The 17224-nt window shown below is 45.1% G+C and overlaps 2 protein-coding genes across 2 annotated transcripts; one reads left to right on the top strand and one right to left on the bottom strand.

Annotated features, from left to right (window-relative positions):
- Window positions 1-1627: 1627 nt before the first annotated feature.
- Window positions 1628-6317, top strand: LOC106747390 (RING finger protein 10). The gene is made up of 12 exons (XM_014624868.1): window positions 1628-2067; window positions 2263-2438; window positions 2521-2744; window positions 2886-2976; window positions 3094-3284; window positions 3354-3555; window positions 3634-3756; window positions 3832-4048; window positions 4179-4430; window positions 4497-4671; window positions 4762-5126; window positions 5578-6317. The coding sequence occupies exons 1-12, from the start codon at window positions 1998-2000 to the stop codon at window positions 5676-5678; spliced, it is 2187 nt and encodes a 728-aa protein (XP_014480354.1). The 5' UTR covers window positions 1628-1997; the 3' UTR covers window positions 5679-6317.
- Window positions 6318-7295: 978 nt separating this feature from the next.
- Window positions 7296-10346, bottom strand: LOC106747391 (heat shock 70 kDa protein cognate 4). The gene is made up of 3 exons (XM_014624869.1): window positions 10240-10346; window positions 9911-10127; window positions 7296-9202 (listed from the first exon to the last, which is right to left on the bottom strand). The coding sequence occupies exons 2-3, from the start codon at window positions 10113-10115 to the stop codon at window positions 7452-7454; spliced, it is 1956 nt and encodes a 651-aa protein (XP_014480355.1). The 5' UTR covers window positions 10116-10127; window positions 10240-10346; the 3' UTR covers window positions 7296-7451.
- Between the last annotated feature and the right edge of the window lie 6878 nt (window positions 10347-17224).

Raw genomic sequence — 17224 nt, 5'->3', positions numbered from 1 at the left:
CAGAAGTAGCGACCATTACGATTCCCGCGCACAGAACGCGGAAACGCGAAGGTCGATTGTGTATATTTCAAAGGTGAAGTAAAAATTATTGGTTTATAACTTGAAACCTGTCCTCTAGCGATAAATAAATGTAGCTTTGACAATCGTCGATTGTAATGGCTGAACAAGGCATCATTTTTAGTTTCGACATCTGCCAATAATATTCAGTATATAAGAGTTTGTGTTTGTGACAACAACGTAGTTTTTTACTGCGAGGAAAATGTCTGGATTTCAACCAAATAAGCATCATTTGCGCGAAGCTTTGCTTTTCTGTTTCAATTTGAAGAAAACTGCTGTCGAATCTCATCGAATGCTTGTTGAAGCTTATAGGGAACTCAACCTGTCTGAGACAACTTGCAAGGAATGGTTTCGACGATTCAAATTTGGTGATTTTGACACGAATGATAAGGAACGTCCAGGCCAGCAAAAAAATTCGAAGATACAGAACTGCAAGCATTGGTGAATGAAGATCCACGTCAAACACAAAATCAACTTGCAGAAACGTTGAATGTTACTCAAGCAGCCGTTTCCAAGTGTTTAAAAGCCATGGGAAAGGTGTGCAAGGAAGGAAGATGGGTGTGTCACATGAACTGAAAGAAAGAGACATCGAAAGGCGAAAAACCACCTGCGAAATTTTACTTGCCAAGCAACGAAGAAAGGGGTTTTTGCTTTATATCATTACTGGGGAAAGCGTCGAAAAATGGGTCTCTGACTGGACGGCCTCTAAAGATGAGTCGTTTTCTCGCCGTGGGATACGTTTGTCGCCAGAAAGATGGGAGAAAGTCATATCTAACGATGGCCAATACTTGGATTGATGTATTCTTCTTCTTTTATTTCTTAAATAAAAACTTAATTTTTGCAAAGAAAAGACGGATTTCAAATTATAGACCTAATGCAAAAGTCGGTAATCCACTTCAGGTGTTGACCAGTAAAATGATAAATATTCTAATAAATTCGCTCACCTGTTTTGCAATCTTCACGTCGTTTTGAGACACGCAATCGGGACCCCCGCGTGATTTTTGAATGAATGTCAAGCGTCAGCATGAAAATGTGCCCTTAGACATCAGCCGATGACTCCGATATTTTCACCGGTCATCACTATCCGCACGGGCTGCGTTCCAAAGTCCTACTCGATAATTATAGTAACATCAATTAACCAAACATAACAAAAAAAAACAAACTCTGCTCTCTCCGTTCTGATTGGCCAATTGAACGCTGCTTTATTCGTCGAACAGAATAGTTGGAACTCGACTCGCCATGCAATGTGCGCAAAATAGTTTACAACGGGAAAGCGATTCGCCGAAGGCATCTCTATGAATATCCGCGAATATTCGTGTAAATTCGACGAACATTATTGTGATTTATCGTCCGACAAGTATCTCTTTGTACTTAGCCGTTCGAACTGGCCGAACACACGACCACCGAGGTCAAAACAACGTCCACTATCGAGATAGGATAACGAGCGGCCGATATGGACGGGAAAATAATCGCGAGGATAATTCGGCGTAATTAATCGCCGGTGATTTTCCGAGCGAGCAGAACGATGGTGACGAGCAGAGGAATCTCGGTAGTAGCGGCACTCGGCGACTTCCGCTTCCGTGGTTCGTCAATATCGTCGCCATCATAGCGACGGGGACACGGGACCGTGACCGTCGTCAGGCTTATCCTCCAGGAATCGTCGTCGTCGGCGACGGAAGCGGGAGACCGACTGCTCCCCCGAGAGAAGCGAGCGTTCCGCTCCGCCGCTATTCGCGTACCTCCGTGCACACCGCATCGGCCTGTCGATCAGTCGACGCACATCGGAGCACGTATTTTTTTACTACTTTGGTACTAAACGAAACATGGCTTATTGAAGAAGATGAAGGGCCTGCAAAAAGATATCGTTTCTCCAAACGGAGGAGACCGCAGCATCGACGAGGCGAGTTACCACCAGACCGAATTGCACGGTCGTCGCGCAGATGGACATAAAGAACAAATTTCCGCCGTCCCCGCCCAAGGGGGCCGGTGCTGATGCCAAGAAGAATCAAGGTGTGTGTGAGTCCGCACGCCGTGTCCGGCCTCACTTCTCCGTAGGCAGGTTCCACTCAGTGCTCCCGACTCTCGCGAGCATCGTTCCGTCTTTGTTTGACGTTCAAGAGAAGGGAGGATGAAATGATGCTCGCGATCGTCGCGAGCGTTAAGTGGAACGCACTCTGTGCAATCCTCACGTTGCGTTTCTTTCAGATGTCGTTAATACCAAGGTATATCCGCAGAGGAGGCGCAGGAGAGAAGTTACTGGCGCCGGTAACTTCTCTAAGAATGAACAACCAAGGAAGTGGAACGTACAAAAAGCAAAAGATACTGTTAAGAGACCGAGAGCTAAAGGACAATATCATGGCGGTACAGAGGAGAATACCAAGGTCTGCTTAGCGAATACGCGACGAATCTGTCTCGACATCTTCGTCGAATATTGAATTTACATTCTTACGTGCGTGTGTACAGGTAGTGGCGGCAAAATGGGCTGAGCCTGGCTCAGTGTTGGTTCATGGATGTAAAAAGGAGAATTACCTGCTGAACGGCAATCATCTGCTGAATTTTCACTATGAGCCGAGGAACGCTCAGAACAGGAACGTGGGCAAGTCGACGGGGAACAATCGCAACAGTAACAGATGGCTTCCACCGATACAGCGGCATAAATACAACAAGGAGCAGTTTCTACAAGCCAGGTAGCCGCCGCTGCGAGCTAAATATCAATCCGAATGTCGAGATGACACCGCTAATTAGTACAAATAACGGTCGATACCGGAGCGACGATCAAACTTCGCACATTTGAACGTACAATCGTGTAATTTCTTTCTCCTCGACAGCTGCCAATTCGTTGTGATCGCGGGCGGAGATTATTCTCTGTACTGGACCAATCCGGACGTCCTCGTTGATTGGAAGTTGGTCGAGCAAATTGTGAGTTCTCGCCTCGCAAACTCGTTAATTCGTCGTCGTCGCGCGAAACGTCGCGTGTGAGGATACCGGGTGGAATCCGATATTTTCTCTTAACTCCCGAATTACTCCGCTTTGCAGAAAGTTCACAGCTCGGAAAACCTGTCCTGCCCTATCTGCCTGTGTCCACCGGTCGCGGGCAAAATGACACGTTGCGGCCACGTTTACTGTTGGCCCTGTATTCTCCATTACATAGATGTCTCCGACAAGAAAGACGCTTCGTGCAAATGTCCGATTTGTTACGCCACCGTTCACAAGGATGATTTGAAAAGGTACGGAAGTGCGCGCGATGAGAGATACTTTCGAGAAGAAACTCCCGGCTTCAAGCTCGTGTCTTTCAGCATGGTCGAGATCACGCAGACTACGTTCAACTTAGGCGACACGCTTAATCTACGCTTGATGCGCCGCGAGAGAGGCTCGGTGCTCGCGACGCCCGTGGAATCAGCGGCGCATCCGACACCACCGGCGGCTACGTTTTTACCCGTCTCGGCAAATTCCGATAATCAAATCTATTCGAAGCTCCTTATCGCGAGCGTGCAGGACGTAAGTTGATCGAGAAACTCGCGATCTGCGAGTGCGAGAACGAGATACGATAACGCGGATCTAACGAATTGTCCTCAGATCGTAAACATCATAGAATTAGAGCGCGTTCAATTGGAACTCGAGTACGAGGATTACCCGGATTGTTACATCGAGCGAGCTCTCAATGAGCTGTCGCGAAGAGAAAACCAACTACTGTCGAAGGTAACTTAACGCATCTTTCGTACAATTATTTATCAGTGTGACGCCGAATAATGAGAGAAATGTGCGCTGCATAAGGCATCGGGAGACGCTTTATCCACGGAAGATATTACCGAGAAAACGATCGCTGAGCAAACGTCGCGCGAGAACGAAGTAAATACTGATGCATGTTGCAAGAACGATACCAAATTTTTGGAGACTGTTCAAGCGGAGCAGTCCTCAAAAATTGTGGACAGTGCTTCCAACGATGGCCAGTGTGCTTCAGGTCCTTCCAGATTTGTTTATTTTTATCAAGGTAAATAATCAGCCTGAAGAGTATAGCGATATATATATATATATATATATATCGTATATTACACGAGCGTAGTGCGCCGAATGTAGATTTCGGCGAGCGAGACCGTGCTGATGATCGAATTGACTTTCAGCCGACGACGGCCAACACTTGTATCTCCACGCGATGAACGTGAAAATGTTGGAAATGCAGTACGGCGGTCTCGAACATTGTCCGCCCGTGATAACGGGCAAGCTTCTCGAGAAGGAAGCTGGCAGCTATACGGAAGATTTAAAACGAAGGCTGCGATACCTCTGCCACCTGCCGCTCACTTGCCAGTTCGAATTAGCGGAGATCGAGCTGAGACCGCCGCTCGTGTCGGACCAGGTTCTTCGCGCTTTTCGCGGTAAGATCATCCTGAGACGGCTACTCCCGCGGGGACGGTGTTAGATTCGTATCCTTTCACCGACAGATCAACTGAATCTGAGGAAGGAACGCAGACAACGCAGGGAGCGAGAGGAGAAGAAGCGCGATAAGAAGATAACGGAAGAGCAGAACAAACGAATGGGCAAGTACCCGACGCCCGACATTAACATCGAATCGAATCGACACTTTCCACAATGGAATCCGGAGCTATTGTTTTCCGAGTGAGCAGGCCGATTCTCCTTAATCACCTCGATATCGTTGATGCATCCCTTGTTTTTCACGCGAACGACGACATGGCTTGCGTTTCACAGGCAACGCGCGCTGTCATCCCCGGAACCGACGACCATGTCGAGCATCGCCAGCAGTCCGTCTTCGAGTACATTCGACGAAGTTGCTACGGGACAAGGGAACGCGTTTTTGGAGCATGAACAGCAGCAAGCACCGTCGTTTGCAGAGATGTTACGCAATACCAAGACCCCGGTGAGATCATCCAACGTTTGGCCATCCGTTGCTTCATCGGGACAATCAACAACAACGCGCTCCGGTACAGCGGGCGCGTTATCCAAAGAGGACGAAGACGCGGAAGAAGCGTACTACGCTTCTCCACCGTCGAACAATCAGTGTCTCGGCGATGCACTTGCTCGTGCATTGGAACAAACCAGATTGGAAGATTCAGGTATTGCGATCACTCGTCTATATGTAGCGTAGTCTACAATGGGCGGTGGGAGTACGTTAATGAGAGGTAAGAATAAGAGATTGACCGATCATAGTCGAGTGTGAGGAGAATAATCGACTGTGATTGGTTAATTTCCCTCTCTTGCTTATAAACATACTCCTACTGCCCGCTGTTGACCACGTTTAAATGCTTTCCACCTCCAGCTAGGATATTTTAAGTTGGCAGCATGGTATGTATATTTGTTTGCATTAGGACTGCCAATTTTGAAAGGAATTGATACGTGAAATTCGACAGTAATAGCGCGTATAAACGCACTCGCCGGGTGTCCGACTTAAAACACCCTAACCGGAAGTGGAAGGCATATTATTGGGTGTGTGCATATACATACATCGCTGAATTTCGTACAGTATATACTATATATATAAGCACTAATTCGGGTAATTGATTGCAGGAGAAGGAAGTAACGCAGCTGGCAAGAAAAATAAAAAGCAGAAGAAGAAGAAGACCAAGGGGACTGTATTGTTTGCAACCGGTATGACGTGTGCATCTTAATTATGATTACTTGATTATATGATTAAAACATGCTTTTACACTATTATTATTTGCGCGATATGCGTGATGTCAAAGGCCCCTCATTGATCGGCAGACATATCGAGTTACGTTTTTATGAGCTACGTGTGAATCCTTAGAATGCAAAACGAGGTAAATTTCGTAATATTTCATCACTCGGAAATGTTATTTTGCGTTAATATATGAATCACAATGTGTCATTCAACACGTGTCATTTTATATATTCATTTCGACAAAGACGGATCTTATAATAATCAGTGGGAATTTATGAACAAATTGGTTCACAAGAAAAAGAGAATATTGGAAACTTTATCGGTCTTTGTCGTCGAACACGAATGGCATTGCGCGAACAAAAAACCGATTTGCATTGAAGTATCGGAAGATTTATCTCGATTTTTTTACTTCTATCATTGTCTTATATATGTCTGTAATAATTGATGAGGAACCTACCTTGGTAGAACTACTTCCATTGGGTCACTTGTAGAAAGATTTTATTTATAATTTGCGATCTTTAACGTAACAAATATACGTATGTAAAAATAGCACCATACAGAAATTTATTATACTTTATTTGCCACGAAATACTGGCCTATATGTATGAATAAAGTTTCATTTCATTTATACCAGTGTTGTTACTCGGGTTAGTCGTCGAGAAAACAGATCATCATATACTACATGCATCTACAAATCTTGCAAAAGATCAAAGAATTTCATTTCATCGATACTAAGAAATTCAGTTACTCGCAGTATCCCTCATTTATTAGTTTTACCGTTGAAAGGATTCAGTTACCGAAATTACCGAATTTTTCACGCTTAATCTATGAATAACATAGGATGTAACAGAGGAGCGAAACGGGAGAGTTAAAATAATGCGCAAGTATTTGATCGTACGAATTATTTAATTCTTTAAATCGTGAGATTGAGACAAACAAACAAGGAATTTTAATTCCACACTCAGTGGATTTCGACACATTTGACGATAGCTAGAAATATTTCAATCGCAATATCAGAAACCGGGAGGAGCATCTCATTAGTAAGATCAAAAGTTAAGCCTCGCCGTGAAAAAATCGAAAATAATCAATTTAAAAACTAACAAATCGGATATTACGAAAGAAAGAAAGATTCGATTGAAACGCTCCCGACGTTCATAAATAATATTACAAACTGCGATGTCGACGTTGTTATTCACCGACCATCGGCCAATATATAACATTGACAATAGTCGGTCGTTGTATATGTATAAGTGCTAACTAGCCTACGTATTTATTACAGAAGTAGCAGAGAAACACGATGTTCGATCTTGGAAATCCTTCTGTATTTGCGAAGTCTGGAACATAGAAGATCAAATAACGGATCCGTCGCGGAGTAGATATCACATACTAAGTACAGCACGCGTGGCGACGCAAATAAATAAGTAGAATGTAAAATGCGTAATACGTTTACTCATCCTGAGAGTATTAAAAAAGGAAAAAAAATGATAAAAAAAAAAAGAGAGAGAGAGAAAGGAACTCTCGTGAAAATCAATTGCCGAATGCGCTGATGCGAGAGGAAAACGGAATGATCGCAGGAAAGACCGCCGGTTTGCACGTAAACGGGCTCTATGTTCGTTCATTCGTGTTTATTGCTTCATGTTACTTCCAAATCGAAGGAATGCGTAGCGATTGCAGAACGGTGACGGTGACGGTAGGGTAGAGAGAAGTTGGTTCGGTGGCGATGAATGGGCAGTGAACGCGAATCGAAGCCGGACGTCTCGATTTAATCGACTTCTTCGATGGTGGGTCCGGAGGCGCCGCCGCCGCTGGGAGCTCCGCCGGGTGCGGCACCGCCGGCTCCGGGGAAGCCGCCCGGCATGCCACCGGGCATACCGCCCGCACCCTGATAGAGCTTCGTGACGATCGGGTTGCAGATGGCCTCGAGCTCTTTCTGCTTGTGCTCGTACTCCTCCTTGTCGGCCAGCTGATTGGCGTCCAGCCACTTGATGATGTCGTTGCACTTGTCCAGGATGGTCTGCTTGTCGGTGGCGCTGATCTTGTCCTTGAGCTTCTCGTCCTCGACGGTGCTCTTCATGTTGAAGCAGTAAGACTCGAGGCCGTTCTTGGCGGCGATCGTCTCCTTCTGCTTCTCGTCCTCGCTGCGATACTTCTCAGCCTCGTTCACCATCCTCTCGATGTCCTCCTTGCTGAGCCGGCCCTTGTCGTTGGTGATGGTGATCTTGTTCTCCTTGCCGGTGGACTTGTCCACCGCGGACACGTTGAGGATACCGTTCGCGTCGATGTCGAAGGTGACCTCGATCTGCGGGACTCCGCGGGGCGCCGGCGGGATGCCGCTCAGCTCGAACTTGCCGAGCAGGTTGTTGTCCTTGGTCATGGCGCGCTCGCCCTCGTAGACCTGGATCAACACGCCGGGCTGATTGTCGGCGTAAGTGGTGAAGGTTTGCGTCTGCTTCGTCGGGATGGTGGTGTTCCTCTTGATGAGTGCGGTCATGACACCGCCCGCAGTCTCGATGCCCAGGGAGAGCGGCGTGACGTCGAGGAGGAGCAAGTCCTGCACTTCCTCGGACTTGTCGCCGTGCAAAATGGCGGCCTGCACGGCCGCGCCGTACGCCACGGCCTCGTCCGGATTGATGGACTTGTTCAGCTCCTTGCCGTTGAAGAAGTCCTGCAGGAGCTTCTGGATCTTCGGGATACGCGTGCTGCCACCCACCAGGACGATGTCGTGGATCTGGGACTTGTCCATCTTCGCGTCGCGCAGCGACTTCTCCACGGGCTCGAGGGTGCCGCGGAAGAGGTCCGCGCAGAGCTCCTCGAAGCGCGCCCGGGTGATGGAGGTGTAGAAGTCGATCCCTTCGTAGAGCGAGTCGATCTCGATGCTGGCCTGCGTCGAAGAGGAGAGGGTGCGCTTCGCGCGCTCGCACGCCGTCCGCAGACGGCGCAGGGCGCGCTTGTTGCTGGTCAGGTCCTTCTTGTACTTGCGCTTGAACTCCTGCACGAAATGATTGACCATACGGTTGTCGAAGTCCTCGCCACCCAGGTGGGTGTCGCCGGCCGTGGACTTGACCTCGAAGATGCCATCTTCGATCGTCAGGATGGACACGTCGAAGGTGCCACCGCCGAGATCGAAGATCAGGACGTTCCGCTCGCCGGTCGCCTTCTTGTCCAAACCGTAAGCGATCGCGGCGGCGGTGGGCTCGTTAATGATACGCAACACGTTCAAGCCCGAGATGGTACCAGCGTCCTTGGTTGCCTGACGTTGCGAGTCGTTGAAGTAAGCGGGGACGGTGATCACAGCGTTGGTGACGGTCTTGCCTAGATACGCCTCGGCGGTCTCCTTCATCTTCACCAGGACCATCGAACTCACCTCTTCGGGGAAGAAAGTCTTTGTCTCTCCTTTGTATTGTACTTGAATCTTTGGTTTGCCACCGTCGTTCACGACGGTGAATGGCCAGTGTTTCATGTCGGCCTGGACAGTTGGGTCCTCAAAGCGACGACCGATCAGCCTCTTGGCATCTGGAAACGTTCAAATGGAGTCGTCAGTAACGCACGGGAAGATTCTTCATGGTATTTTTGTCAAAATGTGTTGGGACACGGTGATAATATCCGAATGCTATTTTTATCTATCATGCTTGCTCCATGAATCGTTTATATCATGTTGATAAGTCTCGTGTTTGAGAGAAGAAAAATGTCAAGTCAAATGAGTCGAAAAATTCGTAATCGTTGAAATTCGACGGTAATGGTAGTGATTTCATAAGTAAACGGGCTTCTTTTTCGGTAAACACGAAAAATTGGGGCAGGTGATCTTTCCGAGTCAGGAGTCGCTTCTTCGTGTTCATTGCGTTATTCTTCACTTCAACAGCGTTTAATCGATGGAGGATGCCCGTATACGTGGCCATAAAGGCGAAAAGCTACATGCACGCGCGGAAGAAGCAGGAACTTCTATATGCTAACACTATCGCGACGATCGGTGACGTAAAATCTTCGGGAAGACCTGATAAGTCAATCACGTGACGGAATGAGATTTAATCGGATCCGACACGACTCGAGAGAGCGATAAAAGCTGCGCCACGTTCGGGGGAGCGCGCTATTAACGCCGACGAGTCGGTTCTATTCTCGTCGTGCGTCTGTCGTGTGACGAGGGGGGACGAAACGAGCCGTTAAGGCTGACAGCATCGCGGTATCCCCGTACGAGTGGTCGAGAAAAGAGAACGGGGCACTCACCGAAAATGGTGTTGTTGGGGTTCATGGCGACTTGGTTTTTGGCGGCGTCTCCGATGAGACGCTCGGTCTCCGTGAAGGCCACATAGCTGGGCGTCGTGCGATTTCCCTGGTCGTTGGCGATGATCTCGACCTTGCCGTGCTGGAAGACGCCGACGCAGGAGTAGGTCGTGCCAAGATCGATACCGACTGCGGGTGCTTTCGCCATTGTTTCCGGTTTCTGCAACAAGGGGAGTACTTTGGTCAGACAGGCAGAGCGGAGAGACGAGGCACGATATCTCTCTCTTTCGGGGAGACAACGGAAGCTCGAGGACCGCGTCGACGTCACTTACTTTTTTCTTATCGCAATCTGCCTGAGAAAGCGCGAGGGGGCTTCGCCTCGTGAAAGTTTCAGTCCGAGCAGGACAGCGAAGAAGTTCTCCGTACCACGATTCGCAACGTGAGTGACGAGTCGCGCCCCTGCCACCGGTATATATAAAGTCCGTGGGGCTTCTGGAAAGTTCCTTCCGCACGGGGGAGCCGGCCGCGGCCAATCGCGGCGGCGCTTCCGCCGGCGCCGGCGGCCGATTCGTCGGGAAACCTCCGCGCTCGGTCCCACCGCGCGGGTCAGCCGAGCGTCAATTCGCGCGCGCGCCTTTATCGATCACGCGTCCGTTCCGACGCGTCCCCGACGACGACGTTCTCTCCTCCAGCTCGGTCTTCGATGAATAATTTCGCCTTCCCGGCGATGAAATTCGTCCTCGCCCGACGACGGGGTCGATCGACCGGCTGATCGCGCCTGCGATCGCTTCCGGTCGGAGAATAACGGACGATCGACGGCGGAGGGCGGAGGGAGAGAGAGAGGGAGAGGGAAAAAGAAACGGGGAAAGATGGAGAAAGATCGCGAGCCTAATTCTAGAAACGTCCGTCGCCACGCGCGCGCGCTCGCACGCGCACACACGCACGGCGTTTACGTAGGCGCGGCAAAAAGCGCGGTATGACACACGGCTCAAGGTCCCGCTGGAATTCGCGTATGCGGCCGTATGACGTCAGCAAATTGATCGCTCGAAGAAGAAACGACGCGAAGGAATCGACCGCTCGTTTTCCGGGAGAGAGAGAGAGAGAGGGACCGGCCTCGCGCCATGGGCTGCCGTCGTGATCAACGAGGGATCCTCGTTATCGAGGACCGTCGTTCAGGTAACGGCGATAACGAAGACAAAAGCGGAACGCTTTGATTATGAGCGCGGTAATTGCACATCCGTCTCGCTCTCGGGTTGTCGCAAGCGGAAAATTTTCGTCGCGTGCACGCCCGAGATTCGATCGACCCGCCGCGCGGTCTCCGCACGGGGCGAATGGGAGAGGGGGAGGAGGTGGTTCCGGAGATCGTTTCGGCTCGCACGATTGCCGTCGTGCGTTCGTTCCTCGTCACGAACGCTTGCGAAAATCATCGACGCGCACGTGTCTCTCTTGCGCAACACGATGATTCTGGCTCGATCGATGATTTGCAGATCTCTCGAATTCGTCCGCGAATCGTCGAAGTGCGCGTAAGAGAGCGGCCTCTCCGCCCGCCGCCCCGGTTCCACGATGTTTCTAGTGTTTTCTACCTGTTTCGGCGCATAGCAACACGTCCTTCCCCGCGTTTAAGGAGGACGTAAGCCTCGCAGTGTCGTAGTTTTAGTGGCGCGTCGGTGGATCCGACTCATAAATTTAGCATTCTACGCGAGCAAAATTAGTTTTCGCTCCTTTATTTTGTTCATTCTCTTCCCGTACTTTTATCTCAGTCTACAAATAGTAATTGTTAATTTGAAAGTTAAGGTAAACATACGCGCAGTATTACAAATGCGAAAATGTTATTTTCTATTTTTCTCACGATTGTTATATAAATATAGCACCTAATCCGGTCGATCTGATAGAAATGCATAGATAATGGAAAGAAATATATAAATGTTTAAATATGTGTATATGTATTTCAAGTATTATAAATTATGAACTTGACACCGATGCATTTTTTAAACAAAATGACAAAATGACAACATTTTTTAAATATATATATATAATGTCTGCATATTGGTCTCTAATATAATAGTAGTTTTCATCACATTCTTATTTTTAGTTTAGAAAATATATTAAAAGTAAGTTAAAAGTAACATGCAAAATAAGTTAAAAATAATACAAAAAAAATATTAAAAATAACATTAAAAATATAAGTTAAAAATAATTTCCAGGAATACGTGTAAAATGTGTGAACTTTAGCTTCAAATATCTTAGATCTTGAACTGTTAATCTTTTTCGAATTGCACGAGTGGTTAGATATTTCAATGTATATATAGTGCGTCATTGAATTCCTATCACATTCATTTCACCTTACAATCTCCTTAAGGCAGTGCTTGGAATCTGTCCATTTCAGTCCGATTTCTAAGGTTTATTATTCTACCACCGCTCCTGGCTTAACGGCTGATTTGTGCTAGGTTTGTGCTACATTGTGCTCGAATTATAAACCTGTAATACGAAAAATGCATGAAAAAAGTGAAAAAAATTATTTTCTTTAGCTCCCCCTTATCGATTCTTACAATGTTTTCAATTGTGCTAAAGTAGTATCGTTGAAGAATAATAATGGAAGAAATAAAAAGAAGAAAACAGTTTTGGGGAAGTAGAACAAAATTAACGTTTACATTCATATTAATTAACCAAACGGTATATAGTTGCACATCTGAGTTGTATTAACATAAGTTTGGTTATCGACGGCATCAATGAATGTAAATATTAATTCCGTTCTGCTTTACCTAAAACTGTTTTTGGTTTTATTTCTTTTATTATTATTTCTCGAAGGTACTACTTTAGTGCAATTAGAAAAATTGCAAAAATTGAAAAGGGGGAGGCTGACAAAAAAAGGTTCTCACTCATTTCTCATGTTACAGATTTATAATTCGAACGCAATGCAGCATATATCCAGCACGAGTCAGCGCAACCGTTAAAATAAATTAACTCGATAAGTGAAGTCTCGAGCCTTCGTTCAAGCAGTTACATGAAGAAATGGTAATATTTTTATTTTATCATCGTTTATCACCCAACATATAATAGTACGTCCTTATATTTAAGGAAAGAGATAGATCAGCTTGAAAAAGATGTTTACATCTTGATCTTCCCATCGTTTGTCACATTACTCACACAGATAGCACAGAAAATGACGATGGCATCAAAGTGATGTCAAAATGATGACTAAACAGTCGAAAAGTGAGTTATCGTCATTATTTCTCGTCATTCGAACTTTGACGACATTATCGTGATTTTCTATTCTATCCGGATAATAAACACGAAGCAGACCCGCGAATAAAAAGAGCAACAATGCCGGTAAGCAAGAAACATCAAATCAATCTTTCAAAAGACTGACTTTACGTGGTATTTTATAAACATTTCGATATAATATTTTATAAAAATTCCTAAACTGTTACTTGATGATATTATATTTTTAAATATTAAAATTATGACGCGGGAACATTATTTTTAATGTTTCGGTCAAGTATCGCCAACAGGAACATTGTATACAACATTAAGAACTACTATATTTGAGAACGTTACAAAATATCATTATGATAACGTTGTGTTAACGATTTCTCGCTTACTGGACCGATATCTCACGCATCCATTCATCGGGAGACGGAACTGCCGCTTTAATACATATGGGCGTCTCTATTAACAATTTACATATTGATTAACCGACAATTTAGTGCACTCGAAGTAGTACGTGCGGTCACTCCGACCGGGCGTGCAGCGGGAACGCGTCCATTCGCGCATCACGAAAACGATCGATGCCGCGTCCGTGAGGTGGACATACACGTTGCGGAAGCGTCGCGAAATTACCATCTGAGTCATGCGTGCTTCTCCGTGCAAGCAGTGTGCACACGTGTGTACGAGCGATCGCAGGGACGTTTCGCACGCGACATGAAATGCGATGCCACGTGCTACCTCCGTTTTGCGCTTATCGTTACTACGTAAAAAGTATGCAGAGAAGAAAATGCAACTCATGCACACACAGTCCGTACAACGGCGGACTCGGTCACGCCAGACAAACAGTTTCTCGAAGGCTTTGGAATATCGCTGCGAAATGATAGTTTCCTGTCAGGGGCGTAGCTAGCGGCCGGACGGGGCACGCGGCCTTACTGATAAACGGAATGTCCCTATAAGCGCGTAATGTTATTTCATATTAAGTAATATTTTGAGTATATTCTTAGAATACTAGACGTAATATTCTAATAATATTCTAGTAATATTATTGTGATATTATATATTTTTTAAATATTCAATTCTATGTATGTATACACAATAGTATACACAATGTATACACAATAGATATATTTTTTTTATTCATATATATTTTTCTATATTATTATTATTTTATTCTTTTTTCAATATTTTAAGAACATTTTTATAATATGCCAAGAATATTACGTGGACATCGATAGAACGTTCCTATAGTATTAACAAATATTACATAACATTCTTAGAATAGGAATATTGAAATTTTTAATATTGAATAATATTTGTATAATATTCCAGGAATATTATGCGCTTATAGGGATCAAGCTGCGAGATGCGCATCGCGATCGAAGAATGCGCGATGCGTATCTGCGCGAGTATGTGCACGCGTATATCGGTGGTATCGTCGTCGGGGCGGTTACCGGGCTAATATGTAACGACGATACGCGTATATCTCGTCGTTGACGCCTTTGCAAAGTGTCGAGCAGTCGCAATGACAAGTTCAAGGGATACCGCGGCTTCGGATTATCCGGAGTAAAAAGTAAAAATCGTTGATGAACCTGCCGTAATTGTGTAATTATCACGAGCAATTCAAGACTCGCGATACCGAGTCGAATACGATGACGAGGGACACACCGGGCATCATTGCGGATCACTGGTGATTTTCCATGCGCGTTCTCGACGTCAACGTGTCACGTGTATCGATTGCTTCAATCAAGGCTTAGAAAGTATCACTCGTGATAATCACAGTAATATCGGGCTGATGCAAATATTCGACTCCTTTTTTTTTTTTATCAAGATGTAACGTTTATTTATGTAGAAATGCAGTCGATTAAGTAGACGCCGTTGTTTTCGATGACCTGCCATCCCTCCGGTAGTCGCATGATCCCGCGTTCGTCGAAATTTCGAGAATTTTCGAAATGATGAAAAAAAAAACGGGACAAAACTCAGACAATACAAGCTGTTAAAGTTGTAAAGCACAGCATTGTATTGTACAGTGGCGCATCAAAGGCGCCATTCAAACTATGAACTGTACACCGCTGTGTTTTCAAAACAAGATAATTCTGAAATTTGTGTATAATGTCTGCATATTAGTCTTTGATATTACAATAGTTTTTCATCAAAATCTTATTTTTCATTTGGAAGATATTAAAAAGAGAATGTAAAAATAGCACGCTAATCTCAAGGAACACGTGTTAAAAAGCGTGAATTTTAGTCGTAAATATCCCAGCTTTCAAGCTGATCAACTTTCTTCTAATTGCACAAACAGATAGTATTTCAATGTGTACGTAGTAAGAGTTGAATTCTTACCAAACTCATTTTATCTTGCAACTTCCTTCTTAAGACACGTCATAAAGATAATGCAAAGAGATGTTTCAGTTTCTTTAAACGGCTTTCAGGAGCTTGTCCTGATAAATGCTGGAAATGACTATGTGCTTCGGCGATAACTGGGAACTGCCATTATATTCTCCGGTTGCTAAATATTCGACGTTCTTTCTTTTTTCCAAGAAAGAACGCCAACATTGAGACGCAGGTATCATTTAAAGCAGGATCAGATAAAGAAGACGCGACGTGATGCGACGCAATAACAGCCGCAGCGTCGGCATTGGCTGGAAGGGAAGCTGCGATGCAACATTGTCTGCCGAATCGTCTCTCCCCTCGGGACATATTTGAACAAAGGAAAGCCCAGCTGGACGTTTCGGAGCACAAAAGAAACTTGCGTGTCCGGTGAACGGGGGAAAAAGTATTGCCGCGGTCTCGTCGCAGTTTCGTTAGCCGTCCGTTAATTTTAACCGTTGCGATATTCTCCTCGTGGTTTCCTCTCAAATTAGAGGAAGAAGGACGACGTAGGAAGAGGCTCTCTGGCCTCTTGTGAATCAAAACCGCGCGATTTTTATATAGTTCGAGGCTGCACGCGTTTTGCGAGGAAACGGGGAGAGAGACACGTTCTCTCTCTCTCTCTCTCTCTCTCGCTACGCGAAGTATTTTTGATTTTCATTGAAACTTCTGTCACTGAAAATAAACGAAAAGCCTCGGCCGAGTATAGCGCATCGGTATTAATAAGACCGTGGATTTATTTCGAACGATGAAATGAATCTGCACTGTTGTAAACAGTGACGAACGGACAATGACGAATTGCAGCGGTGGCAGCGATAGAATTTCCCGAGGGAGTCCAGATCAATGCGGCGTGTCTCACACCGTTTATCAATTCCACGACGAACTATGTCAGACTGTAAATTTGAACGTAAACATTGTTGTTGTGATTGATATTGCAATATTGATTTATTCATGATTATATCTGCCTGTAGTTCGAAGTTGATCTAAAGTCTATACGTTATTGTTGACAAATGATTTATGGACACCACAGAGGTTGCACCGATGGAAATATTATGCTGGAAATTTTATTGAAATTCTCTCTCAGTTGATCCCGTTACATTATTATTCCGTTAATCTACGTAGTTATCTGTTAAATTCAGTAAATTTCAACAATACACTCTAACTTTCCTTGTATTCGAGTATACTACAGTATATCATGAACTTGATGAACAGTGAAATGAAAGTTACTGAAAAATGATTGAAAAGTATAATAAATATTTCAAAATACATCATAATTTTCGTAATGAAATTCAACGTAATATTGTGAAATATATGATGAAAATTAAAGTTTTGAAGAGTAATAAAAAAATTTTTGAAATATTAGATGTCATAAAATTTATTGAATTGAACTGAAAACTGTGTGTATTAATAAAATGGGATCAATCGAGAAGGTATTTCAGCAAAATATTTCTGTCAGAGTGTCCGTACGTTATTTCATAATTGACACACTATTTGATACTTAATATTATATGTAGTATAGTAAACACACACACACACACACACACACGCACACAAGATTCCTTCTTTTTTTTGGGATGACGCTTGGTTTCACCTTTGGTTGCACGGGAAAAATAACTCGTTGGCGTACTGAATTTTTCATTGCCTGGGGACTCGACGAAAATTCAGTTCTAAGGATGGGAGACTCCTGTAGGAAATTTCCACTCAGTCAATTGCTCTCAGTTGTCTGAACCGAGTTTTAATGCA

Source organism: Dinoponera quadriceps, unplaced genomic scaffold, assembly GCF_001313825.1.
Source record: "Dinoponera quadriceps isolate SergipeBrazil2010 unplaced genomic scaffold, ASM131382v1 scaffold2412, whole genome shotgun sequence".
NCBI classification, from domain to species: domain Eukaryota; kingdom Metazoa; phylum Arthropoda; class Insecta; order Hymenoptera; family Formicidae; genus Dinoponera; species Dinoponera quadriceps.
This window is presented reverse-complemented; position numbering and strand designations above follow the sequence as displayed.

Excerpts from the sequence above, each read along its gene's own strand:
- LOC106747390 (XM_014624868.1), top strand. The coding sequence starts at position 1,998 with ATGGACATAAAGAACAAATTTCCGCCGTCCCCGCCCAAGGGGGCCGGT. Across the intron at positions 2,068-2,262 it reads TGATGCCAAGAAGAATCAAG|ATGTCGTTAATACCAAGGTA; the intron begins GTGTGTGTGAGT and ends CGTTTCTTTCAG. Across the intron at positions 4,672-4,761 it reads CCGGAGCTATTGTTTTCCGA|GCAACGCGCGCTGTCATCCC; the intron begins GTGAGCAGGCCG and ends TGCGTTTCACAG.
- LOC106747391 (XM_014624869.1), bottom strand. The coding sequence starts at position 10,115 with ATGGCGAAAGCACCCGCAGTCGGTATCGATCTTGGCACGACCTACTCC. Across the intron at positions 9,203-9,910 it reads CCCCAACAACACCATTTTCG|ATGCCAAGAGGCTGATCGGT; the intron begins GTGAGTGCCCCG and ends GAACGTTTCCAG.